Source organism: Trichechus manatus, unplaced genomic scaffold (assembly GCF_000243295.1).
Source record: "Trichechus manatus latirostris isolate Lorelei unplaced genomic scaffold, TriManLat1.0 scaffold00177, whole genome shotgun sequence".
In the NCBI taxonomy this organism is placed as follows: Eukaryota; Metazoa; Chordata; class Mammalia; order Sirenia; family Trichechidae; genus Trichechus; species Trichechus manatus.
The window spans coordinates 3,053,721-3,070,755 of record NW_004444113.1 but is presented as its reverse complement, the minus strand read 5'-3'; the positions used below and the strand labels follow the sequence as shown (position 1 = coordinate 3,070,755).

General features: G+C 46.0%; 1 protein-coding gene across 2 annotated transcripts in view; it reads right to left on the bottom strand.

The window, feature by feature from the left end:
- Nucleotides 1-17,035, bottom strand: part of ITSN1 (intersectin 1) — a 221,749-nt gene that overhangs the window by 3,689 nt on the left and 201,025 nt on the right. Inside the window, exons 34-39 of one of the 2 annotated variants that reach the window (XM_004386976.2) lie at nt 13,032-13,199; nt 7,719-7,931; nt 5,849-5,970; nt 4,530-4,612; nt 4,148-4,231; nt 3,527-3,700 (exon numbers count right to left, since the gene is read on the bottom strand). In XM_004386976.2, coding sequence (XP_004387033.1) covers nt 3,527-3,700; nt 4,148-4,231; nt 4,530-4,612; nt 5,849-5,970; nt 7,719-7,931; nt 13,032-13,199 — 844 coding nt within the window. The remainder of the gene's footprint in view (nt 1-3,526; nt 3,701-4,147; nt 4,232-4,529; nt 4,613-5,848; nt 5,971-7,718; nt 7,932-13,031; nt 13,200-17,035) is intronic. The other variant, XM_023741323.1, reaches the window with a different exon arrangement.

The following is a 17,035-nucleotide window of genomic DNA, read 5'->3' as shown; positions in this document are numbered from 1 at the left end:
ACAGATGTCCTTATAAGAAGAGGGAAATGTGGGCACAGAGACGGAGACACACAGAGGGAAGACAGCCACGTGGAGACAGAGGCCGAGACTGGAGTTACGCCGGGAATCAGGAGTGATTCACAAACCAGGGGACACCAAGGATTGTCGACGACCACCAGAAGCTACAAGGAAGATCCTTCCCGAGAGCCTTCAGAGAGACTGTGGCCCCCTGGGTTTCAGACTTCTAGTCTCCAGAACCACGAGAGGATAAATCTTTTTTTTTTACGGCACCCAGCCTGTGATCAGTTTTTACAGCCGCCCTGGGAGATCAACACAGGAAGAAATAGGTTTATTTTGCCCCGACTTGCATTTCATGGGAATAATCTCTGATGTAAGAAGAACACTAGGATTTACAATGTACATCCCAGTGAAGCTGTCAATGTGTCACGACATTTTATTATTAAAAGAAAAATCTAACCCCCATACGTCACTTGCCAGAGTAGAAAGTGACAATATGACCGCAGTGGGTAAGAGCCCAGACTTGGGAGTCGGACTGTTCTGGGTTCAAGGCCATGCTCTGACATTTAACCGGCTGTGTGACTGACCTGGGGCACTAACCAACAGAACCTAAGTTACAATGAGACAATTCATAGAAGAGTGATAAAACCCAAAGGCCACGAAGAACAACGTAATGGCACAGATGGTGCTATCTTTAGATCTCCACTCCCAGTACTTGTTGTTAGTTGCCTTTGAGTCAACTCCAACTCACAGTAACCCAACTCACAGTGACCTGACTCACAGTGACCCTGTGTATAATAGGACAGAGAACTGCCCTGTCCTGCTCCATCTTCATGACCACTGGCATGTGTGAGTCCACTGTTGTGGCCACTGTGTATTTTGAGTGACTTCCAGCCTAGGGGGCTCATCTTCCATCACTATATTGGACAATATTCTGTGTGATCCATGGGGTTTTCATCAGTTAATTTTCAAAGAAGATCACCAGTCCTTTCTTCCTAGTCTGCTTAGTCTGGAAGCTCCACTGAAACCTGTCCACTATGGGCAATCCTGCTGGTAATCGGAATAGCAGTGGTGTGGCTTCCAGCATCACAGCAATGCGCAAGCCACCACAGTACAACGAACTGTGGAGCTAGGGTGGTGGTCTTAGTGCCACATCACACCTAAAAGAGCATAATTATGAACAACTACAATTTATAATTACATTCATAAATGTACCAATTATAAATAGATATTCCTTGGAGCATAATTAAGTTAAATATTAAAATCTTTCCATTTACTTTCTGATTTTTATTGGGTTGGAGGAGGGAGGGATAGTTTTTTGTAGTCAGTGGCCAGAGACCTTTCTTTTCCAGGCGCAAAGCAGAAACCCAGCTGGCTGAAGGAAGGAAGGCTGCGGCACCACAGCTTCACCCCTTTTACTGAGCAGAAGTGTCACCCAAAGGGCACCGCCGGATCCGCCCCACCTATCGTGGGCTAAAGGTCTTCTTGCTCATGGGCGAGTTTCATTCTTCACTGTGATGGCCAGTTTCACGTGTCAATGTGGCTAGGCTACGCTGCCCAGTCGTGCGGTCAAACACTAGTCTAGATGTTGCTGTGATTCAAATTTACAGTCAGTTGACTTTAAGTAAAGGCAATTACCCTCAATACATAAGGAAAACAAAAATCCTCACAACTGGATCAATAAGCAACATCATCATAAACAGAGAAAATACTGAAGTTGTCGAGGGTATCACTTTACTTGGATCCACAATCAATGCCCATGGAAGCAGCAGTCAAGAAATCAAACAATGTATTGCATTAGGCAAATCTGCTGCAAAAGACCTCTTCAAAGTGTTAAAAAGCAAAGATGTCACTTTGAGGACAAGGGTGCGCCTGACCCAAGCCATGGTATTTTCAATCACCTCATATGCATGCGAAAGCTGGACAATGAATAAGGAAGACCGAAGAAGAATTGACACCTTTGAATTATCGTGTTGGTGAAGAATATTGAATAGACCATGGACTGCCAGAAGAACAAACAAATCTGTCTTGGAAGAAGTACAGCCAGAATGCTTCTTAGAAGCGAGAATGGCAAGATTTCGTCTCTGTCCTTTGGACATGTTATCAGGAGGGGCCAGTCCCTGGAGAAGGACATCATGCTTGGTAAAGTAGAGGGTCAGCGAAAAAGAGGAAGACCCTCAATGAGACGGATTGACACAGTGGCTGCAACAACGGGCTCAAGCATAACAACCATTGTGAGGATGGCACAGGACTGGGCAGTGTTTCGTTCTGTTGTACACGGGGTCGCTATGAGTCGGAACCAACCTGACGGCACCTAAGAACAACAAAAACTCTCAGTAATGTGGGTGGGCTTCATCTAATCAGTTGAAGGCCTCAAGAGCAAAAATTGTGGCTTCCTGGAGAAAAGAAAGAATTGTGCCCAAGACTGTGACATAGAAATTCTGCCTGAGTTTCCAGCCTGTTGCCTAACCTAGGGATTTTGGACTTGCCAGCCTTCACAATCAGAAACTAATTCATTAAAATAAATCGATCTCTATCTTTATCAATTGTAAACATAGACATATAGAAAGAGGGATAGAGAGAGGTAGATAGCCTATGTACAACGAAACCAAATGTTGCCCAGAACTGCGTCATCCTCACAATCACCAGCAGGTTCCGGTCCATCATTGCGGCTATTGCGCTAATCCATCTCACCAAGGGTCTCCCTCGCTCTCGCTGGCCCTCTACTTCACCAAACGTGATGTCCTCCTTCAGCAACTGATTCCTTCTGATGACTGTGTCCAACGCAAGAGAGCCAGACAATGTTCTGCTGTGATCTGTAAGGTTTTCATCAACTAATTTTTGGAAGTAGATCACGAGGCATTGCTTCCTAGCCTATCTTAGTCTGGAAGCTCCACTGAACCCCGTCCAGCGTGAGCGACCCCACTGGTGTTTGAAATATTGGTGGCATAGCTTCCAGCATCATAGCAACATGCAAGCCACCACAGCATGACAAACTGACATATGGGTGATGGAGACATAGATACGGGTACAGCCTCGGAAACTCTATGGGGCAGTTATACTCCGTCCTACAGACAGGGTCGTTATGAGTCGGAGTCAGCTTGACGCACACAACGACCAACACCCACGTAGGTATACACGTGTGTATAGCCTATTGGTTCTGCTTCTCTGAATACGATTGCCACTGCGGCTTCTGCCAAGGACTAAAGAACTGTGCTGAGGTTTTGAGGCTCCCTTGCCCTTGCAAACACCTGCCCTTGGAAAGCATAACACCACGGCCTTTGTCTGGGGCAGCTGGCACACCTCTAGATGAAGCACGCTCTGTCCACAATCTCCAAAACGCCCCCAGCATCGTGAAGGGCTCCCTCAGGAGAACTGAGCCTTCGTTTGTGCCACACTCATCTCTTGGGAGGGAAGCCCATGAATTCTGGGCACCGAGTTCTCAGGTAAGAAGACCTTTACTCGTGACCACCGAGTGACGGGGGGAAGGGCAGGCACGTGGTGGGTGGGGGGCGTGCCTCCTACTCACCGTCGGGGGAGAACTGATCTCTCTCAAACACGGTGATGCAGAGAACTTCCTGCTCCAGGTCTCTGATGAAGAACTGGCAGTTGGAGTTCCACTTGGGATTCAGCGTGTCCTGGATGGTCTTGGTGATGTGACACTGGGAACCCATGGTCACCTCGCAGTAAGGGTTGCTCTTTCCTGGGGTGAACAGAGCCGGTTCGAGTGCCGCCCACTGACAGGCTCTCCTGAGGCGCCCGGAGGGCCTCATGGCCCCATAGGCAGCCGCTGCCCTCACGCCCTGTCACTTCCCTCCCCTCCATTGCCACGCTTAATTAGCGGCATAAAATGGAGAAACTGGGCGTTTGAAAGCCCTGCCATCCAGCCTCACACTTAGGCCAAGAGCAAACCATCAGATACGTGGGCTTTTCAAGTAGGCCTTGCGTTTCTTCTCCCTTCAGACTTCTCTTGCTCAGACGCCCGCGGAAGGCAAAACGGGAGAAAGGATAACAACCTCGAGGTTTTTCACAAGGGCTAGGAAAGCCAATCCCGGAAGGAAATGTAGGATTATGGAAATAGAGTGGGGTGGGGAGGGCAGCAAAAGCTTCCACCACTGGAGGGGGCAGGAGGGGCTTCTTGGGGCCTTACCGTGGGAGCGACAGGGCTTCAACTCAATGCCTTCCACGACGTTCACCATCAACCTTCCGATACCTGTCGCCCTTTGGGAACGGACTGCGGCGGTAGGAAAAACAACACAAAGAGCTTCATTTTAACATCTGAGGCCCTTCCCGCCCCTGTTTGCCTCACAGTCCATTTTCTGTAAATGTCCTCATTCAGGAATACTCCCCCCTCCTCTCTACAAACTTCCCTGCCCCTGGAATGTGCCCTCCGTTTCTCATCCCACCCCCGCTGCCCCCTTCCACCCCAGCTCAGTCCTCTCCTCTGCCTCCAGGCGCAGCTTCCAGCTCTAAGCGTGCTGGGGCCAGCCAGGTGACCCTCCTGCCCCAACATTGCCCAAGCAATCCCTTACCAAGGTACGCCTTCTCTCGCTTCTTTTTCTCCGTCTCTATGTAGAGTTCAGAAGCAGCTTTGATTTTCTGCACCCAAGCAGTCCTTAGAAAGGAAAAGGCAGACAGCTGCCAACCAGAACTCAGGAGAAAGGCTCCGTCTGGCCAAATCCAGTTTCCAGGACTCCGTTTTCTGTGTTCGTTTGATTTTAACAACAAAGGCTCAGGAGAGAGAGTCTAGTTTTATGTCTCAGGATGCTGGTGGTTATCCCTACCGTTAGTAAGAAAGGTATGAATGACAGTTTTGTCAACGTACCCAAGACCTGCATTTGCGGAAGACAACGTGAGAAATGCTGCCAGGAGGGGTACCAGCACACTCCTCCTCCTCCTTTACTGAGAAGTATTCGACAGTTACCTAACCCAGTCATGACAGAGGCGCTTTCTTATGAAATCACCCAAAGAAAGAACAGAAACCATTTCCCGGACACCAGTGCCAGTTGAGTCAATTCCGACTCATGGCGCCCCCATGTGTGTCAGAGTAGAACTGTGCTCCACAGGGTTTGCAGTGGCTGATTTTTCTGCAGTAAACGCTAGGCGTTCTTTCCAGGAGCCACTGGGTGACTTGAGGCTCCAAGCTTTTGGTTAGCAGGCGAGTGTATTAACTGTTTGCACCACCCAGAGACTTTTCCCAGACAGGGAATCACTTTATACGAAAGAACAAAAACCCACTGTGGGGAGCACTTCACCGTGGTGTTTTCTCCTTTTCTAAGAACCACGTGCACATCAAATTTAGCCAGGTTTTTTTTTTTTTTTGCATGGCACAAATGCACCTGTGCCAAATGTGTGCCAGATTTACCCATCAGAAGATAATTTCATTTGGATCCAGGACGGAGTCTAGAAGACACAACAGCAGTGAAATACCCACAACCTTAGAATCCAGAATACCTGTCCAGGTAAGCCAGGTGAGGAATTTGGGTTTGGGTGTTTGTATGAATCCTCAAATCGCTTTCCTATAGGTTTCTGCCACCTGGGAAACCTTGGCATTCTCAGATGCTCCAATTATCTCCAGAAATGCTCAGAAATTCTCAAAAAAATTCTCAAGCAAAATTCGTTTCAATTTCTTTTTATTTTGAAAAATTCATGCCATGTGTCCAACGTGGAGAGGCTATAGAAGAAAGTATTATGACCTCCAGCCAGAGATGATGGCATTGCAACTGGGGGGCTTGGGGGATGCTGATTAATTAAAGGTCCAACCTGTGTCCTACCCACGAATGGAGGAAGGACAGGGAAGTGAGGGACAGGGAACACGGGTGTCCAGGGCTGCCGAGGTGACAAGTCTCACCTTTCGTTTATGCTTTCTGCACGGAGGGTGTAGACTCTGTCGATGTGGGAAATGTGGAAGATAGGCTCATCTCCAGAAGGGTCAGTGGGTAACTTCACTAGAACCTCGTTTAGGAAAATAGGCTGAAAAAAGAATACACAGGCATTATACAACTAGACGCGCGTCGGAGTGTTCCAGTAAGCTCGACCGTGTGTGTGTCTATGCGTGTGTGTGTGTGTGTGTTCCAGTAAACGAGACTCTCTCAACGTGTATGTACATGTGCTCCAGTAAATTAAACTGTGTATATGTTCTGGTAAATTAGACTGTGTATCTGCATGTGTTCCCGTAACTAGCCTGAAGGCGTGTGTGTACATGCGTGTGTAACCCAGTAAGCTAGACTGCATGTGTGTTTTTGTATATGTGTTCCCATAACCTAGACTGCGTATGTTCCACCAAATTAGACTGTATATGTACATGTGCTCCAGGGAACTAGGCTGTGTGTACGTGTGTGCATGTGCTCCAGGAAACTAGGCTGTGCATATGTGTGTGCGTGTGCTCCAGGAAACTAGGCTGTGTGTGTGTGTGTGCATGTGCTCCAGTAAATTAGACTGTGCGTGTGTGTGTGTGTGTACACGTGCTCCAGTACACTAGACTGTGTATGTGCATATGTTCCAGTAACCAGAATGAGGGGGTGTGTTTCTGTGTGCATGTTCCAGTAAACTATACTGAAATAATCACTTTATAAAAACATAAAATTGTATATATTACAAGTTGCAATTATGGATTATTTCCTCCTCCATTTGGCAGGTATTTTTAAGTCCTTCAGAATAAGATCTGACTGGTCCATCTTTCCCATAGTACATTCTGGCTGAAAAATAATTCCTAACTGACAAATAGTCTCCATCAACTTTACACCCAACTCTGTGCAATGATTTTCATATAAAGTTTCCAGTGAGAATCTGCATAAATACAGCACTCTTTTCCCCAAAATAAAACTAACTGCTGCTTCAGAGGAAACTCTTCTGTAAGGAAACACCCCTACACAGACAAATTTAGAAAAACAATACCCGTGACACAGAGACACACAGACACAGCCGGGCATGTATGAGAGACCCAGATAAGCAGCCGGGGAAGTTCTCCACACGTTGACTGTTGAGTTTGGTTTTTGCTGGAAAGGGTGAGGGGCTCAGATACCTCCAGCTACCTTGAGCAGACTGGTGGGGGATTTGGGGCTGTCCAATGCTTTGTACCTCTAAAGGGAGCTTATCCCCACCTGCCTCCTCTGTGCACTAAACCAGGAGCTCCCACAGGGCAAGGCCTGCTTGTCGTGGTTATGGTGCGGGACCCACAGCAGCCATTGGTGGTTAATGCACATTCCATCTGTTAAACTGAGTGTCACTCCATTTCTGTCATTATTGGAACTGCAGCTGGACATGGACTATCCTCCACTTCAGTTACCCTAAATCCTGGGTCCTCTTCTCTACCAAAACCCAAACCACACCCGTTGCCATCGAGTCGATTCCGACTCTTAGCGACCCTATAGGACAGAGCAGAACTGCCCCATAGGGTTTCCAAGGAGCAGCGGGTGGATTCAAACTGCCTACCTCTTGGTTAGCAGCCAAGCTCTTAACCACGGTGCCACCAGGGCTCCCCTCTTCACTACAGTCCCCCCAGAAACAAAAACCAAATCAGTTGTTGGCTGTGACCTTTCGGAGGCAGATTTCCAGACCTTTCTTCCCAGGCACCTCTGGGCAGGTTCAAACTGTCAACCTCTTGGTTAGCAGTTGAGTGCCTAACCATTGGCGCCACTGCTGAAACCCTGGCGCCTTTTGGAAAAGCTCTCCTCCCCAAGCACATCAACCCTGATACCACAATCTCAAATCCAACTTACTGTTTTGTACATTTTATACTGCAGGTTAGATTTGGGGCTGAAGACCTTGTCGGTGCCAGAAGACCCCAGGGGCTTTATGATCTGGGTCAGCAGGAGGAAGTCGTTGAAGAGAAAGCCATACAGTTCCTTGCTGCTCTTGGCTTTGTAGAGTTTCCCACCGTGCAGGAACTTGCGTGGGCCCAAGCAATTGGTCACTGAATTGAACACAAGTTGCTGAGGGAGGAAAACAAAACCCAAAGAAGAGACGATGAAGGGAGGTCGTCATTTTTTGTGTTTTTGGTTTTTGCATCGGAAAGCGCGGCTCCATCAGACTCTGAGGCCGGGCCCCAGCAGGGCCCTTTTCTAGGCACACATCAAGGACGACTTTGCCGATGGCAGTGCCACTCAGAGCCGAGTAAGCAATCTCTCCAGGGTACGGTTCTAGGGATCCCGAATGAGAAGCCGAGTCCCGTTTATAATCCCTAGTGCTTTCCGCTAGGGGTTTGCTAGTGCCTTTGGATGATTGCTACTCTTCTCACTTTTATTTACTGGGGAAGCTGGGCAGCAGGAAGAAAACTACGGGCCCTCTCCCACGTGGACCTGTATCTGCTGCGTGCCGGGAGGTGACATGCACCACCTCCAATCAGGAGGCCCCACAGGCTGCAACAGCCAGCCCTTCAGGCTTCTGCCCAGCAGCGGCGACTCTCTCTCTGGACTTTTGCGGGCCGAGTGCTACCTTCCAGAAGGGGCACATTTAGAGTCCAGACCTCTAGCACATGGGTGACCACAAAACTCAGCAGTGACGCTTGAAAGCCAAACAAAACAGACACTGTATTGGTGCCCGTTCAGTCTCCCCGACTCACTCACTGCGACAGTGTGACGGGGCAGATCTTTCCCTGCCACTTAGCAATCCCTGGAGACGGCACCGAGGGTTAGGATGCGGCTCTAACGTCCCACTGGGTTCTATCATCTTACACAAGCAGGTTCTGACGGGGTAGCGGGGACTAGGCAGAGAAGACCCCCGTGAAAGTTGCCCCTTTTTGAAGCAGGGGAGGGGCCGAGGGACACGAAGGCCACAGCTGTGTGCCAGGCAGCGAAATGATCCAGGCAGGTGGCAGATCCTTCAGAGTCCCCACCTGTCCACACTCAGGCCCCCAGAGGGCACTCCACCAGCAGCCCGCAGGGCTGAGGCTCTGTCCAGAGCTACTGAGCCCCATAGACTTGTCTGAGGAGATTATTTGTGAAGGAGTATTATGGATTGAATTGTGTCCCCCCAAAATGTGTCAACTTAGCTAGGCTATGATTCTCAGTATCGTGTCGTTGTCCTCCAATTTGTGATCTGATGTGTTGTAAATCCTAACCTCTATGATGTTAATGAGGCAGGATTAGAGGCAGTTATGTTAATGAGGCAGGAGTCAATCTACAGGATTAGGTTGTATCTTGAGTCAATCTCTTTTGAGATATAAAAGAGAGAAGTCAGCAGAGAAGAAAGGGACCTTCTACCACCAATAAAGAAGCACTGGGAGTGGAGCGTGTCCTTTGGACCTAGGGACCCTGCACTAAGAAACTCCTAGACCAGAGGAAGATTGATGACAAGGACCTTCCTCCAGAGCCGACAGAGACAGAAAGCCTTCTCCTGGAGTTGGTGCCCTGAATTCGGACTTCTAGCCTCCTAGACTGTGAGAGAATAAATTTCTGTTTGTTAAAGCCGTACGCTCGTAGTGTTTCTGTTATAGCAGCACTAGGTAACTAAGACGAGGTGACAGGGCTCACAACATGTGTCTCCCAAGAGATGCTGGTGGCTACCCTTCTACCTCCAACACAAGAGAAGGAATCAGCAGTGCCTCTGTGACAGAAGACCTACTGGTGGCAAGAAAGTGTGGCCACACCACCCCATTCTGCTCTTGGGTACAAGGAGGGAGAAGTGGTCTCTAACCTCCAGAGAGGCTCTAAAAGAGCCCAAAAGCCCAACTGGAGCCTTCAAAAAATATTCTCCACGCCCTTGCACTCTGAACAGGAGCCTGGAATCAATCTATCCCTTTCTGCTTGCCAAGAGAGAATTCAAGTCACTTGAAGACAATGAATCAAGAGAAGGCAAATGTCACTGGACCCAACACTAGGAGATGAGTATCGTTCATTTACACTCGAAGTTTAGGGCCCCTAGTTGGCCAGGCTTACATTGAGCATATAGGAATTGAGGATAGTCTTTAAATATCCAGAAGAACAACTAAATCAGTCTTAGAAGAAATACAACCAGTATGCTCCTTAGAAGCGAGGATGGCAACACTTTGGCTCACTTACTTTCGACACATCATCAGGAAAGACCAATCTCTAGAAAAGATATGTTTGGTAAAGTAGAGGGTCGGCAAAAACAAGGGAAGCCCTCGATGAGATGGATTGAACTACGACCGCAACAATGGACTCAAACATAGCAACGATCATGAAGATGGCACAGGGCCAGGCAAGGTAAGGTCACCGTGAGTCAGAGTCGACTTGACGGCAGCTAACAACAAATCTTCAGACAAGAACGCCAAAGACAGCATTTATCTGAAACTTCATCCCTGGTGTGTGTCCGGATCTGGGCCACACAGGGTACACATATGACAGTAAGGAAACAGAGACATTGTATCCACTTCCCGTTATTCTGCACACCATGAAGAGAAAAGCAAACTGGTGCACAGTAACTAGGAAAAACCAATCAATAAAGAAGAGCAACAGTCTCATTTCAAGGAGGGTATATAAGCCACAAAATGCAAGGACACAAACTCTGTTTTAGGATGAAGATCCAGGCCGCACTCTGCCCCCTCTGATTGAAGCCGTCAGACTCAGGGAAGGTCCCCTTTCTACACTGCATCTTGCCAGGTTGGCATTTCTGCCTGGTATAGTCCAGAGGAGGGGGCTGCTCAGTTGCCTGCGTCTTCAGGGTCAAGTTCACTCTCTTGTGAATGACACACACGCCCTTCCCCACCTGGCCTCAACCTGCCTTATCTTCTCTCGTTCCCCAAATTCCTCACCAACACCCTGCTCATGCTGTGCCCTTTACCCATAGTCTCCTTCCCCTGGATTCTTTTTTTTTTTTTTATTGAGCTTTAAGTGAAAGTTCACAGTTCAAGTTAGTTTCTCATACAAAAATTTATACACATGCTGCTATGTGACCCTGGTTGCTCTCCCTATACTGTAACAGCACACTCCTCCTTTCTACCTCAGATATCCCATGTCCATTCAACCAGCTCCTGTCCCTTTCTGCCTTCTCATCTCACCTTTGGACAGGAGCTGCCCATTTAGTCTCATGTATCTACTTGAGCTAAGAAGCACACTCCTCACGAGTATCACTTTATGTCCCACAGTCCGGTCTAATCTTTTTCTGAAGAGTTGGCCTCAGGAATGGTTTTAGCTCTGGGCCAACAGAGAGTCTGGGGGCCGTGTCTTCTGGGGTCCCTCCAGTCTCAATCAAACCATTAAGTCTGGTCTTTTTACTAGAATTTGAGTTCTGCTCCCCACTTTTCTCCTGCTCCATCCTCCCCCTGGATTCTTTTACTAGAGAGATATCTTCATCCTTCAACACCCAAACAAGTGTCACCTTCTCTGATGCTTCTCTGAATCCCCCACTTGGCTGTTCCTTCCTCCTCACTGCCTGTTCCTGCAGCACTTGACACCTAACTCTGCCTCATCACTTCTCATATTTTGTTGTAAATATTGGTTTAACCCATCTGCTTCCTCCAGGACTGTAAGCTCCTTGTGAGCAGGGCTCACATCTTATTTTCATATCCTTGTGTTTGGTACTGAGCAATGGCACAGGGGCAGGTGTCCGATTAATGTTCATTGAATGACGAGTGAGTAAGCGCATGGGCAACCAGCCAATGAATGCTGCTGGACTGCTTATCAATGGCAAATTCCAAAATGGGAGCCCACATCTATCACCTTGGTTTCCACAAAGCTGCTTCCACAACTTTGCTTATCCTACACCTACACTGAAGGATAGGGGAGGTGAGCATGGGGGAGGGATCTGTGGTGGTGATTTCCTCAATGCTGACTGCCTCTGAAGCTTATAAGAATGAAGGAACCACAGGGAGAATGGATGGGGGAAACATTCTCTCTGGGCATTTTGAAAAACCCTAGTGAATGGTGTGTGCATGCCAGTGTGTGTGTGTTCATGTGTGTGTGTACATATGTGTACAGAGGCAAAGAGAAAGATAAAACAGGCAGAAAGAGTGAATGAGATTAAACAAAAGGTAAGTGACAAGAAAAGAATTAAAGACCAAAGAAGAGACTTCTGTTTCTGGCATTATGGTGGACTAGATACTCTGAATGACTCACACAGCAAAAAAAAAAAGAAAAAAAAATGGAGTAAAATATAAAAATCTATTTTTTAAATGCAAACAAACTGGCAAAAAAAAAAAAAAAAAAAGTAAGAAATTTGTAGAGACCAAAAAGAAAACGAAAACGGGGACTCTGGAAGATAAACAAGCACCAAACCCAGCTTTAGTCTGAGATTCCCTTTTGAATCTAGTGACCCTGAGCTTTCATTTTAGGGGCTCCATAGGATGCAGGAGACAAGAAATGTGACCCAGAGCCCACTCAAAGTAAAAGATCTAATAGGAGATTTCCACAAAAATCTGGGTCCCAAAGGATGAATGACAAATAAACTCAAGCACAGAAGGGATGAGCAAGAAAGCATGCCTGTTCTAACTTTGGTGTAACTGGAGAAAAAAAATTACCCTGGGAATTTGTAACCACAAGTCAGCTCTCACACAAGTTCACAATCTCAATTCATGCAACCAGTGTGATCCAAAAACTCCTCTAAATTTCATTTAGGGTGATCCATTGCTAAGTCTCACCATCCTCTCAGGAGGACTGCAACTTAAGACCCCAAAGATTCCCACAGATGAAATTCCAAGGAACATTGAGCTTACAGTAAAAAATCACAATACATACAGAGAAACAAGGCATGTTTAGTGAGGCCTAGCAGAAAAGACAGATAGCAGAATCAGACCCAATATAATATGAAAATTTTAGATATTGGAATTATTAGATCCAGAATATACATACATATGTTTAAAATGTATTCAGAAAGAAATGAGAAGCATGAACATTTGAGCAAGAATCAAGAGACAAGAAAAAACAAGCATATTTGAGAAATAAATATAACTGCTGGAAACAGAAAATAAATAAAAAACTCAGTGGATAGATTAAATAGCAGATTAGAAGCAGCCAAAGACCAAATCAGTAAATTGTAGGCTGAAGAAGACAGTTGATGATTTTGCTTCTCCTCTTTTAGGCTGGCTGCTGAAGCTCAGCCAGGAGAGGCCTGAAGCCCACCCCCAAGCCAGCTACCTCAGACAGGCCTTCACACTGCACATGGGCTTGGATCCACTCCAGCCGGTCAGAGTTCTCCTTCTCGCGCACTCCTTCATTCACCTGGGAACACAGCTCTTCTGCCTTTTCCAGGGCGTGTTTCAAGTGGCTGTAGTCGGGATGGTTTTCAGGAGTGTTTTCCAGGATCTACATAGGAGAACAAAAGACAACAATCTCCTTGTTGTGCCACTCTTTTAGACAATGTGGGTGAGCCTGGGGTTTGTTGCCCTGGAGGACCAGGGCCGGCAGGGACAGGGTGCAGTCCTTTCCTGCTCAGCCCACTTGAGAAACCACAGCTTTGAGCACCCACCTTGGCAATGAACATGGAGCACAATGGCCACTCCCTGTTGGCTCCAGCAGGTGGCCTTGCAGTGGGCCTTTCCTCTTCATGGGCCCAGGTGGAGTCCAAGGCTCCTGCCAGAGGGGCAATGGATGTTCCAGCCTTCAAGGCCTCATCCCCAGCCCCATGGCCCTGGAATATCTCTGCAGCAAGATGAGTGGCCTGCCCAGCAAAATGCCAAAATCCCAAGGTGAACATGTTGATGGTCCTAAACCTCAAATGCAAACTCACAGAATCATGGATGGTACACACAGGATTAGAGCCAAAGTTTCTCTTTGAAAATCTTCACTCTGTTTTACAGATGAAGAAACTGAGTCCAGAGACAAGGACCAGAACCCAGGCTTCCCAGTCCCAATTCAGTGTTCTCCCACCTACTCGCTCACCTGAGGGAACTTAGAGCAGAATTCCAGTGTTTGATCTGAATAGTGTCCCATTAACTCACCAATCAGGGTCTAAGAGTTGGCATGGTACCCTTATGGGGTGGAGGGATAATGCCATATTATTTATGTTTAGCATATAGCCTGGGGTATTGAGGAGAGCAGTGGCTAAAACAAGTGTAGTAGGCACCCCACGGATTTGTCCTAGAGAATGACTCTTTCCAGGATCCATGTATATTTGAGGGCACCTACGTTCCTCTGGAACCATATTCAGATAGGTGCATTGGAGCAAACGTGTGTTCTTCTGGGTAGTCCATCCCAAGCAAGTGGTTAAAAGTGCCAGTTCTGGAGCCAGATCTCCTGGGTTAAAACTCCTGCTCTGCTATTGACCAGTCATGTCTGGGTGAGCCATATAAATGCTCTGAGTCTCGGTTTCCTCATATGAAACACGGGGATACCAATAGCGCCTTCATTATAAGGTTGTTTGGAGGATTAAATGATGAAATAGAAATAAATCACTTGGCAAAGTACCTGGCACTTAAAAAGTGTCCAATAAGTGATGGCAGTTACCATCAGATTCTAAAAGGACTTCGAGGGCCCTAAAAACAGTCATCATCCTCTCCTCCAGGGTGACAATGAAGAAAGACCCTAAATCACCTTTGGAATATACCAAGAGAAGGTTAAAGACATGGTACTTGTCTAGGCCTTGTCCACATATAGATAATTCAAATGGACTTCACCCTGAAATAATATCTCATCTCAAAGTTAACACATGGGTTTAAAGTCCTATGTAGGCACCTACATTGAGAAAACATGTTCTTGGTCCTGGAGTTTCCACCAATCAATATCTCATCTCAAAGTTAACACGTGGGTTTAAAGTCCTATGTAGGCCCCTACACTGAGAAAACATGTTCTTGGTCCTGGAGTTTCCACCAATCAATTCCAAGCCACAACCCAACCTCTGTACATTAGACTCCCTGGGGAGCTTTGAAAACTCCTGAGGCCCACCTCATCCCAAACCCTATCGGAATCCTTGGGGGTGGGCTTCGGCATCAGAACTTTCTAAAGCTCTCCAGGTGATTCCAATCTGCAGTCAAGCATGAGGACCACTGCTCTATACTGGGAACCCACACAGCCGGCATGTGTGAACGCCTGTGTTTTGTCTTGGTTCATTTCAAAATGAAAATAGGTTTATTGGTTTTTCTAACTGTAAAAGTAGTATGCATGCAATGTAAAAAATTTAGAAAATTCAGGAAATTATAAAGAACATAAAAGTCACCCATAATATCCTTATCTGGAGAGAACCTTTGTCTGCGTATTAGTGTACTCTGCTAGATGCATACCTACAAAAAAAAAATTTTTAATAAAAACTGGATCATACAATTATACTGTACATTTTTTACACTACTGTTTCCACCTAACAGCAGGTATAGCGTGTCACATGCATTCTAAGTGCATCACATGCATTTAAATAGTTACCTTCTGATAAAACTTCATGCTGTTTCCAGTTTTTCAATATAATAAATATTGCTATAAATTCTCCTATATAGGTCTTTGAACAGTTCTCTGATTATTTCCTTAGAATAATTTCCTAGATGTGGAATTGCTAAGCCAAAGAAAATGTGTAGTTAGCTCTGTATACTGTCCTCCAAAAGGCTCTACCAATTTATCTTCCACCAACATCCTTGCCAACACTGGGACCTACAGTTTTTTCAATATATGCCAATATGATAAGCCAAAAACAAGATATTTTCTTTTCTTTTTTTTAATGTGTCCCCTTTATTACTAGTGAATTTGAATTTTTTGTACATTTAGTGCATAAGTGTACTAAATAATAAAGCTAACAGTTATATAGTGCTTAGCATGAGTGAGGCACTTGACGTATATTAACTCAGGTAATTCAGTATGCAATACTAAGCAGTAACAACACTATGCAGTAGGTACTGTTACTATTGCTGTTTTACAGTCAAGGAAACTAAGGCACAGAGAGGGTAAGTAACTTGCCCAAGGGCACACAGTGGTGGTGCCGATATTCAAACCCAGGCAGACTGGCTCCAGAGTCCATGCTCTTTACCGCTACTCTAGATTGCCCTTGGAGCTTTAACTCCTACTTATGCTGTAGTTGAATTGGAGAAATCTTTAAGAAAATTTATCAAATCACTATGGGACAAATAACAGATGAAGTTGCTAGTGAGATGAAAACACAACACTGATCTCTGACCTCATAAACCAAGGTGACATGAGATAACAGATTAGCCTTAGATTTTTATTATCCCAAGAAAGTGTAGTTTGTGCTGTAGACGAGATTTACATAGAATTGGACAGTAAGCTACTTGGTTACACATTGTAACACTCTTACAGACACCCGAATTGTTTGATTGGTTACCATCAGGAGTAAGTTCTTGGGCTAGATCAGTATTGCAAGGGATAGCAATATTCTTAGTCTGCATCCTGATAGTATTAGGCATAATAAAAATTATCTTCTATTGTCTTACACATTTAAAAGGAAAAGAAGGCCTTGGGCTAAAATGTTGATGTACATTGAGTCTGCTTACTTCAGCAATGCAATTGATGAGAACATCGCTCTTACTTAAGATCCTGGTGAAGAACCAGATGGTATCCGGTGGAAAACCAGCACCGTGAGTTTAAAAAGCCTGCAATGGCTGGCATCTAGGAGCTCGACTAAGTCCAGGTATTGATCATCGATGTGTTAACTCCAATCTCTGATCAAAAGGAGGGAATGATTTAGGAAATAATATTGGAGTTATTATTCCCTCTCCTTGAGCATAGAGAATGTGACCCAGCTGGAGCTGGGCTCACAACGGCTCACAAGGACACATCAACTGGGCCCTGAGGTACAAAGACAATAGCTAGGATAATCTTGGAAAATATATTTTAGGGAATTTTCACATAAGCCAATCAACCAAAACACAGAAGACTTTCCACTCTTATCTTTTTCTATGAACACTTAGTGAATAGAAATTTTGTTGGACCAATGAAGACCCCTCTTGTTACCTGACTCTTGTTACTGAAAACTGTACCAGTGATTGTTAAGAAAGATGATTCAAAATGTAGGATCACAGTTTCTAGCTAATCTGTGAAAAGGTGAAGCTTTCAATGGTTTGCCCATTTGTAATGGTAATATATACTGACGACTCTGTAACGTTCCCTGGACTCAGGCAGACATGGCTGTGGCAGCATGCTTGTCCATTTTCCCATTCTTGCCTATTCTGTAATATTCTTCGGACTCAGGCAGACATGGCTGT